General features: G+C 34.3%; 1 protein-coding gene across 6 annotated transcripts in view; it reads left to right on the forward strand.

Annotated features, from left to right (window-relative positions):
* NBEA (neurobeachin) overlaps positions 1–21,821 on the forward strand; it is a 651,237-nt gene that overhangs the window by 172,353 nt on the left and 457,063 nt on the right. For all 6 annotated transcript variants that reach the window (XM_034665060.1, XM_034665062.1, XM_034665064.1 and 3 more), the window contains 6 exons: positions 6,277–6,385; positions 12,728–12,809; positions 13,688–13,811; positions 14,653–14,845; positions 16,353–17,369; positions 19,334–19,551. In XM_034665060.1, the coding sequence (XP_034520951.1) occupies positions 6,277–6,385; positions 12,728–12,809; positions 13,688–13,811; positions 14,653–14,845; positions 16,353–17,369; positions 19,334–19,551 (1,743 nt within the window). The remainder of the gene's footprint in view (positions 1–6,276; positions 6,386–12,727; positions 12,810–13,687; positions 13,812–14,652; positions 14,846–16,352; positions 17,370–19,333; positions 19,552–21,821) is intronic.

The raw sequence follows: 21,821 nt of genomic DNA on the forward strand, positions 1-21,821 counted from the left end.
CAAACTAAAAAGTTCCTGTACAGCAAAGAAAATCATCAATAAATGAAAAGGCAGCCTAAAGAATGGAAGGAAATATTTTCAAGTTACATATCTGATGAAAGGTTAATACACAAAAGATTTTAAAAATTAATGAAACTCAGATGAAAATAAATAATCTGATTTAAAAATCTTCAGAAGATCTGAATTTCCAAAAAAGACATACAAATGGCCAATAGGTGAATGAAAAGGTGCTTAGCATCACTAATCATCAGGAAAGTGCAAATCAAAACCACAGTAGATATCATCTCACACCTTTCAGGTGGCTGTCATCAAAAATACAAGAGATAACAAATGTTGGTAAGGATATGGAGAGAAAGGGAACTTTTGTGTGCTGTCGTTATGAATATAAAGTAGTTGCAGCCACTATGGAAAACAGAATGGAGTGTCCTCACAAAAAAAAAATTGAACTACCATATGATCCAGCCATTATTCTTCTGGGTAGATATCCAAAGGAAGCAAAAGCATTATCTCAAAGAGATATGCACTCCTGTGTTCATTTCAACATTATTTACAAATAGCCAAGACATGGAAACAACCTACATATCCACATTTTCTTTACTCATCCTTCTGTTGATGGACACTTAGGTTATTATATATATATATATATATATATACATATATATATATATAATGGAATATTACTCAACCAATAAAAGGGGGGGATATTCTGCCCTTTGCAACAACATGGGTGGATCCGGAGGACATTACGTTGAGCGAAATAAGTCAGACAGAGAAAAAATACTGTATGATCTCATTCGTAGAAACTAGAGAAATAAAACTCATAAAACAGAACATAGAGGTGGCAAGTAGGGAACATGGGGAATGGGTGAATGTGGTCAACAGGTACAGTTATAAGACAGATAAGTTCTGGGGATATAACGTACAGCATGGGGACTATAGTTAATAATATTGTATATTTGGAAGTTGCTGAGAGAGTAGATCTTCAAGTTCTCATCACAGGAAAAACATCACCTGTATGGTTGATAGATGTTAACTCACCTTATAGTGGTAATCATTTTGCAATTTATACCTAATACCTATATCAAATCATTATGTTGTACACCTTAAACTACTGCAATGTTATATGTTAACCATATCTCAATAAAACTGGGAGTTGAAACAAGTTGACAGGCAGTTATAACAAATGTATCACTCTGTGGGTGAATGTTGGTAGTTAGAGGAAGCTAGGAGTACATGGCTTACATGGGGCTAGGGGATACATGGGAGCTCCCTGTACTTTATGCTAAATTTTGCTGTACACCTAAAACTACCCTTAAAATATCTATTTAAAAGAGTGTTTGTGGTGGATAAACTGACAGGGAAATAAGAAACAAGGAAAAATGTTTACCTGTATGTTGGGGGTGGGAAATGTGAATGATGGTATAAGTTAAATGTGAAACTTTTCTGTATCTTGTTATGTTATTTTTTAACAAGGTAAACGTATTATTTATTTTTAAAGCTAAATGATAAAAATTGGTAGATCGGTATTTAAATAAACCAACATAAGCTTTAACACAAAAAAGTTAATAAAGCTAGAGAGGAGTACCATGTGAGGGAAAAAGTACAGTTCACCAGGTAAATAAAACAATTTCAAATGTATTTATACATAACAGCATAGGGGAGGTATAGAAAGCAAAACTGACTAAATTTGAAATAGAAATCAAAGTGGCTTAGAGATTTTAACATAGTCTTAAAAGAGCAATCACAAAAAAACTTCACAGTATAAATTTGAACAGAAAATCCAGTGGCTTGGTTCATATATACATTCTTCTCAAACACACACAAAATTGTAAAAATTGCCAATCGAATCCTTAAAATTGTCCAAAAATTTAAGTAAATTATTGTCGTAAAGATGACTTCTCACCCATAGTGCAATTATGCAAGAAATCAGTGATAAAAATCAAACTAAGGCAATAGAAATGCACATATTTTAAATAACTCATAACAAGAAATTATACACATTACAAAATGCTTAGAATCAAAAATATTGAAAACTTTGTACATTTAACACTTCAGAGAGTTGGCCTAAGTGGTAGTGGAGACAACTTACAGCCATAAATATTTTAAATTTAATTTTATTTATTTAATTTAATTTTTTATTGTTTTTAAAAAGAAAAAGCACATGCACAAGCGAGGGGAGGAGCAGGGGGAGGAGGAGAGAATTTCAGGCAGACTCCCTGCTGCTGAGCCTGGAGCCCAATGCAGGGCTCCATCTCAAAACCCTGAGATCATGATCCGAGCCAAAATCAAGAGCTGGACGCTTAACTGACTGGGCCACTGTGCCACCCCTAGCCATAAATATTAATATAAAAAAAAGAAAAAGTTTTTCCCCTACGTTTAATTTTTTGCTGAATGTAAAGATAGTTTAACATCAGAATATCCTTTAATATGATCTCTTTATTAATGCATTAAAGAATAGCTGTGTAATTACACTAATGGATATAAAAAATTTGGGTAAAATTCAGTACCCATTCATCCTAAGAATTCTCAGGAAAGCAGGAACAGATTTCTTTAACCTGATAAGGTATATCTACTGGAAATTTACTGTAGTCCTATGTAGTAGTAAAATAGTAGAAGCATTCCCTTTCAATAACTAGTAATTAATGAAAGCCTGTTTTCACCCTCCCTGTTCAAGATCATAATTGAACAATTTATTGACATTCATAGAACAGTCCACCTAAAGTTGGCAAATTGTTTTCAAGTATAGAATATATTACGGTCTAGACTATAAAACATAAGACAAGTTTCAATAAATTTAAAAGAATTGAGATCAAACAAAATATTTTCTTTGACCACAACAAAATTTAATTAGAAATCAACAGCAGAAAGAGATTTGATAAATTGCTCGATATTTGGAAAGTAAACAACACGTTTCTAAACACCTGTAGATCAAAAAAGAATCACAAAAAAAATAGAAAATGGTTTGTTTTGAATAAGACCATAACATATAACATATAACCAGAACATATAACAACTTCCTGAATTCTCATGCATTGGTGAGAGGAATGTAAAATACTCCAGCCATGTTCCAGAAGAGTTTTCTAATTTCTTAAAAAATATAACACTTATCTCAAACCCTGGCATTTCCATGCTTGGGTATCTACTCAAGAGAAATGATACCATATGTTCCCACCTGTACATGTGCATGGACATTCTTACCATTATCCATGATAGTTCAGAACTGGAAATAATCCAAAATTATATCAGTTGGTGAATGGGTAAAGTATACGTTCATACAATGAAATAGTAGTGCACAATTAAAAGGAAACAAACTACTGATGCATACTGTGACATTAACGAGTCCTAAAAATCATTGTGATAAATGAAAGACGCCTGATGCGGAAGACCACATGTTAAAGATTACATTTGTATGATATATCCAGAATGCAGAGTAGTGATTACAGTGGGGCAGAGATAGGAGTGGGGATTGACCACGATTGGGCACAAGGGAACTTTTTAGGGTAATGAAAATATTCAAAACAGGAAATTGATGATTATATCACTATAAAGTTTTTAAGAAATTACTAAATTATATACTTATAAAATGAATTTTATGTTTACATTGGTGAGTGAAGCTGATGGTAAAATGTGTTTACATTTTGATGGTGGAAGTATGAATGTACATATTTTTGGAGGACATAAATTGCAAAGTCTCATAAAATTAAACTTTTTAACCCCTATCATTTCAGTTACAAGAATTTATTCTAAGCAGATAGTCATGGATATACTCAAAGATTTACCTACAAGGGCAAAATTTTGTTGATGGTAGAAAAAAAAATTGGGAATAGTATACATGCCAACAATAGTGAGTGGATACATTATGCTGCATACTTATTATATTTAATGACAATANGTAATGACTGAATATTCAAGATAGAATATATTATTGATGTACAGGAAAAAAGCTATAAATTACCTTATGTAGAATTATTTTCATTGCATTGATACCATCTATATATATACCGTCTATATTTATATGCATAGTAATTCATCTAGAAGAACATAAACTGATACTTTATAATGATTTTCTGTGGGTTATGGGATTATGGGTCTCTTTTACCTTTTTATTCTTCTACCATATGGTCTAAGTTTGTTACAAGAAATATTTTTTGACAATCCAGAAGAAAAGTTGGTTTGTTTTGTGAAGAACAAAATTGGAGTCTGTTTTCATTGGAATGTTTAGTAAGCTAATAAATGTGTAATTTGTATGAGATTACAAGGTTACCTTTTTTTAAAAGATTACATTCTTAATCCAAGTGAACAGAAATCTGTAAAATTCAAAGGTGTGTAAACAGGCACTAAAAGCCTGAATTCTGTTTAGGTCTTAAAGTTAAGTAGGGTCAAGATACTAGTTTCTCTCATATATGCCCTACTGAGGCCTTTCAGAGCTGAATGCATGGAGTTGGGTCTTTTATTAGGGATTCTGTGGGAAACAGAATCATTAGATTCATAGCACACCCACACTGTGCCTGAGATAATGGATGGCATTTTTGGCTATGTCTTGACTGCTGTGCAGCAAAATTTATTGGTAAACATTGTTTTAAAGCAAACTGAAGTAGGAAGCTGACCCATCTTCTCTCTGGTATATGCAGGGGATACTTTTACCAGTTTCATGTACCAGAGAGATATATTAAGGGATACACTTTGGCTTTTTTTTTTTTTTTCTTGATTAGGAGCAAATGAAAATTTCAGTCCTCCTTGCCTTGGGTGTAGCTTGAATTGGAAGAGACTTAAAGCTTTCCCCTCTATAATCCCGTAGTATCCATTAGTCCTGGTTTATTTTTTAATGACCAGTTGACTTTTGAAGTCTTATTTATTAAGAGTTTTGCAAACACAGCCACAAGACAAATGCCTCAGCTTTGGGTTTAGGTTATTTTGCCGTTTCCCTCCCTGGGCTGAGGAGGATTAGGTGTGGGAGATACCTGCTCTGTGTCTTTCGTTGTGCAGTGTGGAGCCTGGAGGATTTCCAGGTGAGTGGTATCCAGATAAATGGTTCATTATGTGATTTCTGTATTAATTAAGGAAGCAATGGCTGCTGTAACAGACAAACAGTGACATTTTAGTTACTTATCAAACTAGTAGCTTCTTTCTTGTTCACTGAAAATCTAAATGGGTGTTCCTCAGCAGGCAGTTTTCTTGCAAGCTGTGATTTAGAGACCCAGGCTACTGCTTCCTTCTTGTGCCTCCCTGTCTTCATCGTGTGGCTCCTGTGTTTCTGCCTTGGGGAAAGAGCATGGAAGACATGCATGAATGCTCTTCTATTGACCAGGCCTGAAAATGGCCCATGACTTTCCTGCTCATATTCACTGGCAAAAACTCCTTTAAATGGTCACACCTGGCTGTAAGAGAGGCTAGAATTAATAGTATAGCTGTGGACTCAGGAAGAAGGGAGTAAGGATTGGTGAATACTAGTCAGTTTATATCATAGTTGCGAGAGCTCAACAGGGAACAATAGAAAATCAAGATAATAAATGAAATATCTTGGGTTGAGAACCAAGAAGATCAGATCTTGAATTTTAAGAGTGACACAAATGAGAGGCATATAGCAATTCCCTGAGCTAGAGCGAAGTGTTGCAGAAAGCCTTGAGTAGAGCCTTCTCTCCTGTTTATGGATTTTGGGGGCAGAGGTGGAACTGGGGGGACACAGTTAAATGAGCCAATAATAAGTAACTAAGAAAGTTTTTTGGTGTTTTTTCTCTTTGTTTGGTTTTAAATCCAACGGCAGACCACAAATACAAGCAATAATGAGTACCCTTTACTTCTGTTGAATTATTTTGCTGTGTAATCCCAACATCAAACTGGAGTACTCACTTTTAGCCATAATTTTAAATTCTTGATATTAAAGTTTATCATAGATTATTTTATAGACTTTAAATTTAGACAGAAAGGATTTAAAAATTCTGTGTTCTCTGTTAGGGGAAACCAGTAGTTTTAACCTAATAAAAATAACTCCTAAATAGTTAATAAGAAATTTGAAAATAATAGCTGTCAACATTCATATAATTTATAATTTGTATATTTAACATTTTATTTAAAAATGTTTAGTATTTTTGTAACTTTAGAAGATAGCTGTGGTATAAACTGTTATTTTTTTTTGTAGATGGAAGTTAGTAAAAATAATTACCTGTATGATTCCGTATCTGCCTAATAGATTGTACTTTCTTATCCCAAAGTCATGTGATTAGAAAATCCAATGTATTTCATAGTATTTTGTTTTCTTCCCCCCTTTTTCTCCAGGAGAAAAGTGGAAATTATGCATACTCATAGTCTTTTCACTCTTCTTGGAGAAAGGCTGATGTTGCATACAAACACTGTGACTGTCACCACATACAACACACTTTATGAGGTAAAAATAAAAAAAAATGTGTGATGACATTTTAAAATGCATTTAGTGGAAACCTTCTGTGTAATTGGGATCAGTAGTTGGTCAATTAGTCAAAAAGCCAGTAATCATTTTTTTTTAAATGAACACCTACTTACGTTTTAAAATTTTATTTTAAAACATATCCATGTACCTTTATTTGCCAGTCTTTTTGTGTTGGTCCAAGGACTTTTCTTTGAGTATGGGTTGGCTGATTGACTTTGTGCAGAGTTTTTCTCACATGAATCACACCCTTTATGTATTATATATTGTCTCCCTTACCCTTCGCTGATTCTTTCTATCTCTGTCTCCTTTGCAATTACCAGCATTAACCTGGAGTTGATAGTGGGGTAAATTGTAGGTAAAAATTATTTGTAAAAGCACTATCTGGAAGAAGCTTTAGATCTCATCATTTCAATTCAGAAATCTTTTTCTCACCATTTCTAAAAGATGGCCATATAGCTTGGGCTCAGTATTTTCTTTGAAATGAAGTAAGACAAATGTTCATCATAGCTGGGGAGGGCAAACTTTTCTGGTAAAAGTCCAGATAATAGCTATTTTAGGCTTTGGGGTTGTCTTAGTTTGTCTGAGCTGTAACAATACTATACACTGGTTAGCTTATAAACAACAAAAATTTATAACAGTTCTAGAGGCTAGCAAGTCCAGTATCAAGGCAGTGGCAGATTTGGTGTCTGGTGAGGACTTACTTCATGGTTCATAAATCATCTTTTCACTGTGTCCTCACATGACAGAAGTGTCGAGGGAGTTCTTAGGTTTCTTTCATGAGGGCCCTGTGGCCCTACACACCTCCTGAAAGGCCCCACATCTCTTAATGCCATCACAGCGGAGATTAGATTTCGACATAGGAATTTGTGGGGCCATGAACATTCAGTTTATAGCAGCAGGCTGTGTGGTGTCTGTGGATCTAACTCAACTCTGAAGTTGTGGCTCAGAGGCAGCCATAGACAATAGGAACCAAATGGGTGTGCTATTCAATAAAACTGTATTTTATCTGTTTACAAAAACAGATGGTATCCTGAATAATATTTTGACCCCAGATCTGTAACATTACTTCACTAGCTGTTTTATTTCATCTTTTTTCTGTTTTAAATTATCATCAGTAAATTTAAGAGTGGCTGCCTTTTAGATAAATTAAAAAAACTCTTGGCTACTCTCATTTCTAAGCTTAATATTGCAACTTTATGTCTGTCATTCCTCTCATTACATGATTTAAAATCTCATATCCTCCAGAACACAGCTTTGGTAATGGTAGTTTTGTAGTATTTCTCCAATATTTGTCCTATACAACTGAATAAGCGGAACCAAATAGAAAGGCCTGCCATATGCAAAGCATCTTGATTAGTGATATTTCCCTAATAATAGTAACTATTTTGGGGGGCATATTTCCTGTGACAGTCACTTTGGTGTAAATACTTTATATATACATTATCTCAGATCCTTACAACAACCCTCTGAAACTGGGTTTGTTGCCTTTTTAAATAGACAAAATGAGAATCACAGATTAAACAATTGCTCTATGTCTCACCACTAATAAATGATCAGATTTCATAGTATATGTGCATAAGGCAAACAAAATCAGTATCTGCCTACAGTGGATAACATTAGAGTCCTCTGAATCAAAACCTTGCTGTAGTATCAGATTAGAGCTCTTGTCTGTGTTTCTATCTTGGTTTTCTTATACTGATCCCTTTGGTTAAGGATTCCTGTACGTGTTTTTTTAATCATTTTTTGCCTACATTTTTGACCTTCTGCTTGTTTTGACCAATTAGTGTCAATAGAGCAGAAAGTCTTTTGTAGTCAGTGAAACCTTTTATTAAAATAAAAATGTAGCATAACAATATAATATGTTGAATTTGAAAACATTATGTACTCCTAACCTTAAAGAAAATGTCCTACGTGTGTATACACNTAAAATAGGCAGATTTCATAGTATATGTGCATAAGGCAAACAAAATCAGTATCTGCCTGCAGTGGATAACATTAGAGTCCTCTGAATCAAAACCTTGCTGTAGTATCAGATTAGAGCTCTTGTCTGTGTTTNGATTTCATAGTATATGTGCATAAGGCAAACAAAATCAGTATCTGCCTACAGTGGATAACATTAGAGTCCTCTGAATCAAAACCTTGCTGTAGTATCAGATTAGAGCTCTTGTCTGTGTTTCTATCTTGGTTTTCTTATACTGATCCCTTTGGTTAAGGATTCCTGTACGTGTTTTTTTAATCATTTTTTGCCTACATTTTTGACCTTCTGCTTGTTTTGACCAATTAGTGTCAATAGAGCAGAAAGTCTTTTGTAGTCAGTGAAACCTTTTATTAAAATAAAAATGTAGCATAACAATATAATATGTTGAATTTGAAAACATTATGTACTCCTAACCTTAAAGAAAATGTCCTACGTGTGTATACACACACACACACACACACACACACACACACACGTATTTTTATTAGTCTCCCTGAAAAGTTGCTCAAGAGCAAGTGCAGCAGCATTTTTACCTACTATCTATACTTACATGCTCTCTCTTAGTATCCAGATTTTAGTCTAATGATATTCTGCAAAGCCAAGCTATTGCTGATTCCGTGTCTTAGCTGGAGAAAGTCTGGATAAGTTTGGATCTCCTGATACTGAATGTTGGATGTTGCAGATGAAGAAACTAGCTTACAAGGTCTCTGACCAATTTGGCAATAATACATACTTTTAAAGTAGAATAATAATCATGGTTAATAGGAAAGATGGACTGAATTAATTATGATACTCTAAAAAGAAAAATTAACATAAGTGTACAAAAAGTCAAAAAAGAAAGATGGTTATGATAAGATTGGGTTGATCCCATAAAAAAGTAAAAAGGGCCTTCAACATAAGCTTAATACTACTAGCAAACCAAATTATGTTATCNTGTGTGTATACACACACACACACACGTATTTTTATTAGTCTCCCTGAAAAGTTGCTCAAGAGCAAGTGCAGCAGCATTTTTNCGTGTGTATACACACACACACACACACACACACACACACACACGTATTTTTATTAGTCTCCCTGAAAAGTTGCTCAAGAGCAAGTGCAGCAGCATTTTTACCTACTATCTATACTTACATGCTCTCTCTTAGTATCCAGATTTTAGTCTAATGATATTCTGCAAAGCCAAGCTATTGCTGATTCCGTGTCTTAGCTGGAGAAAGTCTGGATAAGTTTGGATCTCCTGATACTGAATGTTGGATGTTGCAGATGAAGAAACTAGCTTACAAGGTCTCTGACCAATTTGGCAATAATACATACTTTTAAAGTAGAATAATAATCATGGTTAATAGGAAAGATGGACTGAATTAATTATGATACTCTAAAAAGAAAAATTAACATAAGTGTACAAAAAGTCAAAAAAGAAAGATGGTTATGATAAGATTGGGTTGATCCCATAAAAAAGTAGAAAGGGCCTTCAACATAAGCTTAATACTACTAGCAAACCAAATTATGTTATCAGACAGGATGGTGGATGACTAATTCTAGATCACCAAAGTTAAAAATTGCACCGTTTTGGATGGTGGCTTCTGGTTGCAGAAAATTAACACTCATGTGATAGGTTTGAACTTAATTCTCATTAACATAGTAAGTGGAATTTAACTATAAAAAGAAAACAGCCTCAAAACCTGCAGTGTGAGTTTGATTCCCCTTGTGAGCATCAACTAGGGCCTGCACCCCTGGCAAGAAGCATTTTGGTTGATAATCTTCAGTTTGAAAGCTCTTTTTACCTTCCTTTTCTGTTTTGGTTTGGGGAAATTACCTTAACCCCAAACAATGTGTCAAAATAAGTATCACTACAACTGCAGAAAAATATAAAATCAAGTACAGAAATAATAAAGAACTATGTCAAATCTATAGTTTTGATAATGATATTTTAGAATATGAGGTTTTTGCAACGTTTTTAGAAGGCCAATTAAGTTCTGTGCCACTGTGAATCTTTAAAATTCTCAATCTGATAATGCCTATAATGGAATAAGGAACAATATTAAAGGACAAAGTAAGTTAGACCTTTAGCAGTGTATATCAGACAACATTGTATAACAGATGTAAAGATGGCTATGGAACACTTAAAATGTGGCTAGTGTGAATTGAGATGTGCTCTGAGGGTTAAGTACATTTTGGATTTCATGTCCATATGTGGTTCTGTCCCTTTGGTACTATTTTGTTTTCGTAGGGGGTGGGGTTACTTCTGATGCATATCTCTAATCAATACCAGTCAAACCTCCATGGCCCATCTTGAATCATATCCTTTCATTAAAATGTTTCCATCTATATTCATCTTTCCTTATTTATATCTCATTATTTCCCTCTCCCTTTAAAAATTCACATAGGTTCTTAATGACAGTCTACCATGTTTTATTATTTAAGAGGAGCATGTATTTATGCCTGTCTCTGGAGTATTAATTAAGTAATTGATTCTTGAAATATAGTTCCACCTAGCAACTCATGTTTCTCATTCCAAACATGTAGCAGAGTGTGGACACATAAATGGCTCTTAGTAAATACATGCTGGATTGAGTTTCTAAATATGTTTTGGTAATTTAAAAAAAGCTCATATTTGAATATGTGATAGTATTCAAAACTCTTTTCACATATAGAGCCTTACTTATTTGATCTTCCTAGTAGTTTTATTAGATAGGCAATGCAATTATTACCCTCATCTTTATTTGATCTTCAAATAGAAACTTAAAAAGTACATTATAAAATTGTAGATTCTTTGAGATAAGTTTTGTTTTCTTTATAAGAAGGTTTCTTCTTTTGGGGGTGAGGAAGTTTTGACTATTCTCTATCACTGAAGAATATGGCCTAGTCTTTTCCAAGCTTGTTTGTAGTTATTTTGCATCTATTTGAACCAGAATTTTAGGGATTTTGTCCACTTAGCTGCAGGTCCAAGCCAGTGCTTTTTTGGACATATCAGTGGGAAAACTTCTTGTAAGCATATACCAACCACTGAATGTTCTTTGGCATTTTCAGATTCTTTGAGTTTTCAAAGAAGTTTCTGTCCCATGTTTCAGCTCAAACTGATTAGTAGTGCATGTCTGTAGTGCTTTGTTCGAAAATTCTGAGGCGCTGTTTAGTATTAACAACAAAGTGTTTAGTGAGAGTGAAGGAGAGAGGTTCTTATGCCTCATATTTATCATTTTAGTAATAGGTTAGTTTTTATTTCAAGTCAATACCTTTTTGATAAACATTCCTAATATACCATAAGTCAGTTTCCTATCTTCTTCTTTTTCTTCCTTTCTCTCAAGTCTGAGCAGAAAGGTCAGAAAAATGCCACTGCTGGATGTCATGGTCTTTTTCTAATCAGATGGGGTCATCTCTGGCTCATGATTAATTTATTTTCTCCATCCCCAACTTTTACAGAATAGCTGTGTACAACTAGGCTCTCAACTAACTTTTATGGTTTATCCATAGATTTTGTATCTTACCTTAGGTTAAACTAAAAGTTTCATTCAGAACTTAGTATATTAAGTTAAACAGGAAATTAAATCGCTAATATAAAATTACATCTTTATTAAATAAAGTCTCATTGGATTTTTTGTATACGCAAGAATAGAGGTATCCACAGTGAACCAGTCACGTATCGAATATTTATATATAATTCAGTTATCCATTCTTAAATTTCACAAATGTTTGAGTACTGGCACTGTGTCAATCACTGTGTTGATTGCTAGGAATATAACAGTAAAAAAGATGTATAAGGATCCAGCACTCATAGAGCTGGCATTTTAGTGGAAAAGTTAGAAAATGTTTTAGAATTCTGTTTTTCACTTGGTCAACTTTTTGTCATTTTTGTTACTGGAAGAAATTTAAAGAAAACTTCAAAGGTAAATGACAATGAGTCACAATTTTAATAAAGATTTTTCCCTTATCACACTTTATTTTGAAGTTAGGATCCAGTCTCAGACATTATTTTTTTTATTTACTTCTTTTCTTTTTTTTTTATTAATGATGACATAAAGATCAAATGTTTACAATTCATAATGTAAGTATATTAAGGATGTACATTGTGAAGGTATTTCAAACAGAATAAGTTTTTGGATTTCCTAATTAATCCTTCCTATTATAGATAATGGTTCTTTTTTGTCTTTATCCATAATAAACAGCATTTGGAAACTAAAGAGTTAAAGAGTTTAGAAGTATATAGAATGACTGGAAGATCCTTTAGAAGAGTATTTCATTTGATTTTGACAGAATTGACATTTTTTTGCAGATTCTTTGTATATTTTGAAATTATGATTTAAATTATTTTCTGAATGAAATTCAAATTCTTCATCTTTCAGATCTTGACAGAGCAAGTATGTACTCAAGTTGTACACAAACCACATCCAGAGCCAGATTCTACAGTGAAAATTCAGAATCCAAGTGAGCAAACAGCAATTTTTTTTTATATTCCCTATGATTTACTTTTTATCCCTGTGACTTATTTATTTTGTAACTGGAAGTATGCAGCTCTTAATTCCCTTCACCTATCTTATTTGCTCATCTCCCTACTCCCCTCTCATCTGACAACCACCAGTTTGTTCTCTGTATTTATGAGTCCATTTCTGTTCGTTTGGTTTGTTTTTTAGATTCCACATATAAGTGCAATCATATGCTATTTGACTTTTTTCACTTCGCATAGTACCCTCTAGGTCCATCCATGTTGTTGCAAAAGGCAAGATCATATTCTTTTTTATGACTGAGTAATATTCTATTGTATATATACACCACATCTTCTTTATCTGCCAATGGACACTTAGGTTGGTTCCATATCCTGGCTATTATAAATAATGTTGCAGTGAACATAGAGGTGCATATGTCTTTTAGAATTAGTGTTTTCATTTTCTTTGGGTCAGTACCCAGTAGTGGAATTATTGGATCATGATGATAATTCTATTTTTAATTTTTTTGAGGACCCTTCATACTGTTTTCCACAGTGGCTACACCAAGTTACATTCTCACCAACAGTGCATGAGAGTTCCCTTTTCTCCACATCCTCACCAACACGTGTTATTTCTTATTTTTTGATAATAGCTGAACAGCAGTTTTTTATTGTAATGTAGTAGTAACATGGTAACATGGAAAACTACATCAAAACTTTTCATAACCGCCTTAATCATTATGATGATTACCATTGTTCACGATACTTATAACTCACCTACCATAAGGCAGTGTGGAAATGAGTAAAACTTTGAGTGGAAGATATGATGCAGTTATAAATCTTGACCTCTCTTTTTTTTTTTTTTTTTGTTCATTTACAGTGATTCTTAAGGTAGTGGCAACTCTGTTAAAAAATTCTACACCAAGTGGAGAACTGATGGAAGTTCGTCGTTTATTTTTATCTGACATGATAAAACTTTTCAGTAACAGCCGTGAAAATAGAAGGTAAGCAGTTTCAATACCATAACAAAACTTTATTCCATAATTATTTTCTCTCCTTTATCTTCGGTCTCTTTCAAAACATTTTTCCAGATCTTTCCCGTATTGCTAAATAATTGTAATTATCAGAAAAGGCATTTTATGTTTCTTTCATATAATCTGTATTTGTTATATTTGTATGTATTTTTATGTTTTTATTTGATTATGTGGGTATTATATTTTAATTGTATCTGTGAATATACATATTCACAAACCCTTATTTAAAATTCACCGTTCCTTTTGGTGATGCCCATCTATTGTAATCATGTTGGATTTGCTTATGTCCGTCTGTGCTTCTCTCAGCTTTTGTCAATCAGTTTTAACTGATTGTTGTCATGCATTTTTGAGCTGGTTACCTAAGACATGGGGTATAATCTAAGGCTATGGTTGCTTCCTGAGTCTTTAATTTCACAAGTATTTATTGAGTTTCTGGTATATAAAGCACTGTGCTGCACAGGTTGTCTTAGTATATAGTCTTGGTACAGTTTAGTGGGGAAGAGAACAATAAAACAGTGATTAATATGTAATGAATTAAGTGCGTTGTTGAGTGGTACATGTGATGAAGGAGTAGAGAAACAGTAGTTAAATCTGACTGGGAGAGTTAGGAAAAAAATTTGAAATGATAATTTGGATTTTTCCAGGTAGAAAAATGGGAGGAAATCATTCCAGGTATGGAATTTAGAATGTGCAGAATGAGTGTGCACCTTGCTTTATATAGGTCAGATCATATTTTCACTCATTATCTAAATTTCAAAGTAGTAAATTCTAATATAAACTAGGTATTTTTAATGAGTTTTTTTCCCACTAGATGCTTATTGCAGTGTTCAGTGTGGCAGGATTGGATGTTTTCTCTTGGCTATATCAATCCTAAAAATTCTGAGGAACAGAAGATTACTGAGATGGTCTACAATATCTTCCGGATTCTGTTGTATCATGCAATAAAATATGAATGGGGAGGATGGAGAGTCTGGGTGGATACGCTCTCAATAGCCCATTCCAAGGTAACGAGATTTAGTATTTTCTCTCATCTGTGTTTCAGCTGTGGATTGAATGGCTGTAAACACTCATCTGCTGCCACCTTGTGGGCATTTTGCATTATGGCCTATTCCTTTATCTCACCTTTCTCTTTTTTGTTTTTGATTTTATTTTCTCTCTGTTCATAAACTGTTAGAGCATGAAATCTTTTATAGATCATTTAATTGAAACCCCAGGTTTATGATTTAGGAATTTTAGACCCCACATATTTTTTATAGATTGAGTATGAGTCACTAGCTCTTTTACCTAAAACATACCTATTGGTTTTTAAAAGAGTATTTCATGAAATACACTCTAAAATATACGTTTTAAGACTTTTAAAAAGTTGTCAGAAATTTCCTTTATTTCCAAGTGAATCATAATTAAATTTTTAAGTTTAATGGCATTTTTAGTTGCATTTTCTTTTTAATTCTAAGAATCTGTATATCTAAATTTTAAATGTTATCTGATCTTGGTAAGAGAGAGTAGTAGGTTAAAATTAAGTTATATGCACATTAGATTCTGTAAGATTTCTAATTATGTGGTGTCGTAGAAAAAGCACGGGGGCTCAGAAGTTTGGCTTTTACTCCAGTCTATGCCACAATTCAGTTTTGTGACTTTAGGAAATTCATTTAGTCCTTTTGTACAGGGATTAGAAAAAAATTTTTTTTTTAATGTACAGATAGTAAACTTAGTTTTGGGGAGCTGTACGGCCTCTGAAGCAACTATTTAACTCTGCCATATAGTGTGAAAATAGCCATAGGCAGTATGTAAAAAAGCGAATATGGCTGTGTTCTCATAAAACTTTACTTACTGAAACAGGTGGTAAGCATATTTGGTTCATGGGCCATAGTTTGTCAGCCCCCACTTCTGGGACTTGATTTCCTCTTCTGTAAAGTAAAGGGGTTTTTGTAAAGTAAAGATAGTCTCCAAAGGAAGATCCCTCTCAACCTAAAGTCCTGTTATCATTTAAGTCAATATAATATGTACCTATAAGGAAATATTTTGAACTTTATTATTTTCAATTTTTAAATTTATTTGAGAGAGAGTGAGAGAGAGAGCGAGCATGAGCAGGGGGAGGGGCAGAGGGAGAGGGAAAAGCAGACTCCCTGCTGATCAGGGAGCCTGTCTAGGAGCTCGATCCTTGATTCCAGGATATTATTAGCCAATTTTCTGTTTTAGCTGAACTCAAATATGTAGGAATTCAACTGGCATATTAGTTTAGAGTAACAATGAAATACTTAATCTAAAAGAAAAGATCACTATACTTAAAACTTTATTATTGGTAGTTTACAAGTCATATAATAAATCATATCTATTTTTGATGATTATTTCCAATTACTTAATGGAACTTATCTTAGATTAATATGTTCTACATTTGAAATCTTAAAATATTTGACACCATTTTTGCTATTACCATAACTTTGTGGTTTTTTTTTTTCCTTTTTGGTGTGTATATAAAATGCCATAATGTTTTCTTTACTTACTCCTAAGGTCACTTATGAAGCACATAAGGAATACCTAGCCAAAATGTATGAAGAATATCAGAGACAAGAGGAGGAAAACATTAAAAAGGGAAAAAAAGGGAATGTGAGCACCATCTCTGGTCTTTCATCACAGACTACAGGAGCAAAAGGTGGAATGGAAATTCGAGAGATAGAAGATCTTTCCCAAAGCCAGAGTCCAGAAAGTGAGACAGATTACCCCGTCAGCACAGATACTAGAGACTTGCTCATGTCAACAAAAGTGTCAGATGATATTCTTGGAAATTCAGATAGACCGGGAAGCGGTGTACATGTGGAAGTGCATGATCTTTTAGTTGACATAAAAGCAGAGAAAGTAGAAGCAACAGAAGTGAAGCTTGACGATATGGATTTATCACCGGAAACTTTAGTAGGTGGAGAGAATGGTGCCCTTGTGGAGGTTGAATCTTTGTTGGATAATGTATATAGTGCTGCTGTTGAGAAACTCCAGAACAATGTACATGGAAGTGTTGGTATCATTAAAAAAAATGAAGAAAAGGATAATGGTCCATTGATAACATTAGCAGATGAGAAAGATGAACTTCCTAATACTACTACGTCATTTCTCTTTGATAAAATACCCAAACAGGAGGAGAAACTTCTTCCTGAACTTTCTAGCAATCACATTATTCCAAATATCCAGGACACACAAGTACATCTTGGTGTTAGTGATGATCTTGGATTGCTTGCTCACATGACTGGTAGTGTAGACTTGAGTTGTGCATCAAGTATAATAGAAGAAAAAGAGTTCAAAATCCATACAACTTCAGATGGAATGAGCAGTATTTCTGAAAGAGACTTAGCGTCATCCTCTAAAGGGTTAGAGTATGCTGAAATGACGGCTACAACTCTGGAAACTGAGTCATCTGGTAGCAAAATTGTACCAAATATTGATGCAGGAAGTATAATATCAGACACTGAGAGATCTGACGATGGCAAAGAATCAGGAAAGGAAATTCGAAAAATCCAGACCACTGCTACAACTCAAGTGAGTTATCCTACATGAGTTTTAAAAATGCATCAAACAGATAACGAGTTGTTAGCACTACAGCAATGAGTCATTTCTCACCAGCTACACCATGTTTATACTTAATTATGGTATTATAGTAATTTATGGAATCAATAGTGTGGTAGTATATACATAAGAGACTTTAAAAATACCTGCATTGTATTTCCAGCTCTGCCACGTTTTGTCTGTGTAACTTTGCTGAACCTCTCTGGGCCTGAATTTCCTTATACAGTGCAAGAGGTTGTACTTGATTAAAATATGACTTTTAAGGGCTCCCCCATCCTAATAACTTACGACTCTGTGACTAAATTTACACATTTTGTACTCACGATCTTCATTCTGAATACTTGATTAATTTTAACCTTTTAAGCTTCAGGCCCAACCTTGTTCTGTGGATTATAGAAAAGAGGACTTGGAGCCCAGATTGAACTGATAAATGAAATGAAGGGGAAGGGAAAAGGGAACTGTTATTTATCAAGTGCCTACTATGTTCCAGGCACTGTGCTATATGTTTTCAGATTTAATCCTCACAACCACCCCGTGAGGTAGGTAATATGGCTGAGAAAATTTGCAATTGTTAGCAGTGAGCATTTTCTTTACAACCACATGGATAGGAATCTGTTATGAGAAAATTAAAGACTCTTAGGCCTGGCAGTGAGGACACGTTAGTGCTGCAGTTCTGGGCTCACCAGAATAAAGTTAAAAATAGATGATGTTTTCTGATAGGAATTTTAACTGTGGACCTTTTGAGTTTTAAGACTACTTCCTGATTTTCTAGGCTAAATTACCTTATGGTTAAGAGTTGAAAAATAATTTTGCCCTTAATGATTTGTTTTTCGTTTTTTTTTTTTTTTAAAGATTTTATTTATTTGACGGAGATAGAGACAGCCAGCGAGAGAGGGAACACAAGCAGGGGGAGTGGGAGAGGAAGAAGCAGGCTCATAGTGGAGGAGCCTGATGTGGGGCTCGATCCCATAATGCCGGGATCACGCCCTGAGCCGAAGGCAGACGCTTAACCGCTGTGCCACCCAGGCGCCCCCATTTTTCGGTTTTTTTCCGGGTTTTCCACTCAGCTTTTAATGTCCTCAAAGATAAAATTAGCATGTTTCCATTAGAATTATAAAGAGTAAACCATACCTTTCTGGTGTCTTTGTACTCTAATAACAATACTAATAATATATTCTGTGTTTGGAAAATAAAGACACAAACAAAAAATATCTTCTGTGCGTGAGAAAGGTATGTTTATTTTTTCTCTATTAATTGCCAGTTTCTATTTTTTGTGGCAGTTGTACCGCAGTGATTACTGGAAGGGAGTGGAGATACTGAATTAGGTAAAGACTTAAAAGAAAGGAAAGCATGGTGCATTGTTTATTGAACATTGATAATCACTGGGTTTGCCTGGTTTTCACTTTGAGTTTGTAGGCATTTTCTCCTTTTCTAACTTATCAAATAAGTGTACTGTTTTTCTAAATTGAAATATTGTGAGTGAATTAGACTTCTGAGTTAACTTGAATCTGTTCAAGTAATATTTTTTAATCTTGTGTTTCCAGTTATAGTTAGTTGATGACATATATCCAGGATACTTCAATTTGAATTTAATGCTCACTCTCCTAAGGAAGAAATGCGGTCTAATGAAGACTCCATAAACAGGAGTCAAGAGGACTTGGTTTTCAATGTGAAGTTTGGTGTTAGACCTGAGGTATTTGATTACCTTGCCTAGTTTTTGAACCAGCAAAATAAAGGTAATAACAGTAGCCACTTCAGCTCAAAAAGGTTCCTGTCCAGGGAATCACCAGATGGATAGTACGTATAAAATATATTAACCTACCAAAGTCATATGCAGAAGCCTTAATCACTCACTCACTTGACTCTACTTGCTGTTTTCTTGTTGAAATGAGCTATTTCTTTTGCAGTCTATAAAAGTTCACCTTTTCTTTCTCTAGGCTGTTCAGGGTCGGTCTGTTGCACAGCAAGACAGAGATCTCCGCGTTGACTTAGGATTTCGGGGAATGCCGATGACTGAGGAACAGCGGCGTCAGTTCAGCCCCGGCCCACGCACAACAATGTTCCGTATTCCTGAATTTAAATGGTCTCCAATGCACCAGCGACTTCTCACCGATTTACTGTTTGCATTAGAAACAGATGTACATGTTTGGAGGAGGTAGAAATATTTCTTTTCTTAAATAAGGCAACTTTCACTTAAGAAAACAAATATTTTAAACTAGTGACATCAGTTGATCCATAAGGGGATTATATTATTGCATAATCTCACAAATTGAACTTATTAAAAATAACCCAACATTGAAATTTTATATAGAAACGTGAATATTTTCACAAAGGTTATAAGGTCTAGGGCTTAATTTAAAAGGTATCCAATAATTTATAAGCAAAATTTTGAAATCTAGTATTGCCTATTCTATATATTAAAGAGATTAAACAACAACAATAAAAAGGTTCAGTTTTGGTTCAAAGCTGTTCCCACCTTTTTATTCTTTTTCTGTTAAAATTAATACCATATACTAAATATATTCTTGGTAATAAAATTGTAACATATAGTGTTAAAATAAAATTTAAAATCACCTTATGGCATCTATTTTTAGAGCCTTTACCTAAAGTAGTTAGTATCAGTTCACATATAATCACTTAAAGAAAACAGTCTACATAAATTAAATCATCACTTAAGGAAAACAAAGTCTGCATAAATTAAATCATTACCTTGCCTCACTTTCAGTTAATTTTCTAATAGCAAATATGCAACAAATTAAGCAGTTAAGAGAGTACGTCATTTATATATACATGCACCTAAATTAGGGAGTTGATGGCTGTAACAGAGTTCCCCACTGTCATTGACTTAAACAGTCACTGGCATGGTCTTCTCTGGACTGAAGGAGGCTTCTTTGCTTCTCTTAATTTTCCTCCTGAGATTCAAGGTGGCTGATTCAGCTCCCAGCACCAGTTCAACATAGGAAACTTGCCCAAAGTAGAAGGCAGGGACTCTTCTTCCTCCTTCATCCCCTTCTTCATTCCTTCTCTTCCTTTTTCCCTCTCCCACCTCCTCCTCTCTTTCCTCTTTTTTCTTCTCCTTCTCCTCCTCTGTTTCTACTCCTCCTCCTCTATTTTTTTTCCCTTTCCCACTGCTTACTCTCCTCCCCCTTTCTTCTTTTCTAAAAGAACCCCCTCAAAAAATCTCCCCCTTACCTCTCATGTGCCAGTAGTCAATCACCAGCAAAGGGGAATAGGATTATAATGACTGACCTATATATAACAATACTGGTTAATAACCTAATAGCCGGAATAAAGCCAACCTTTCCTATGCCTGATCTAGCTCAACAGCAGAACAAAATCTAGATTGTGTTAGCAGGGAAGAAGGAATAACTTTTATGGAAAACCGTCAATGTCTGCCATAGAAAGTTTTTACTTCTAATTTTATTTGATCAGTTTGTCCTTAGTCTATTACATGTGATAGAAACAATGGTCTTTCCATTACTAGTGTTGTTATACACTAAATTACCTGGGGATACTAAATAAGGAAACTGGAATACAATGAAATACATTACTGTTAACATGACTATAAATGCAGATATATAGTGTAACTTATCGATTACAATATTAGTAGTCCCCAAATGAGAGATACTCAACTTTCCTTCCTTTAACTTAGGATGGAAACATAACATATACACAGATACATGTGTCTCTGTTCTCTTTCATGAGCTCTCATAAAATTCCCCAAACAGAATTTTACTTAATTTAATCTTTTTAAAGATTTTATTTTTATTTATTTAAGAGAGAGAGAGCACATGCACAAGTTCCGCTGAGCAGAGAGCCTGATGCAGGGCTCCATCCCAAGACCCTGAGATCATAACCTGAGCTGAGTGAAGGCATATGTTTACCTGACTGAGCCACCCAGGTGCTCCTAATTCAATTTTTAAAAGTTAGCACTTACTTTTAGGATTGTGCAAACATCTTGACATCTAAGATGTCATAGATGATAGTTTACAATTGTAAAGAGTGAGAATCATTGACTTAAAATTGATCATGTGAGGATTGAATATCAGCTACACTAGAGAAGATGAACCAATATCTAACCTTCCATTCAGTTTGCTGATGCTTTGTCTTCAGAGAATTTATCTTTAATGAAACAGTGTTAGACAAGCATGTTCTCTTGTCTTACCACCGTCATGTGATATGAAAAGAAGCATGACTAATACTTTTTGCTATCAGTAAGATACATCATGAGCAACGGAAGGTCCTTTTCTTATTGTAAATATCATGAACATTACTTAATTTCACACACAGAGAAAAGAAAGTGGCCACACTCCTCTTCGTGAACTAATGCTGAGTCCTTGGAGTGAATGACGCCTCAGCTGGTTTCACTGTCTTCTTGACTGGATCTGTCACAAACAATGTTTAAGTCCTATAGCACTTTGCCCT

The sequence above is a fragment of the Ailuropoda melanoleuca genome, chromosome 7 (assembly GCF_002007445.2).
Source record: "Ailuropoda melanoleuca isolate Jingjing chromosome 7, ASM200744v2, whole genome shotgun sequence".
NCBI classification, from domain to species: Eukaryota; Metazoa; Chordata; class Mammalia; order Carnivora; family Ursidae; genus Ailuropoda; species Ailuropoda melanoleuca.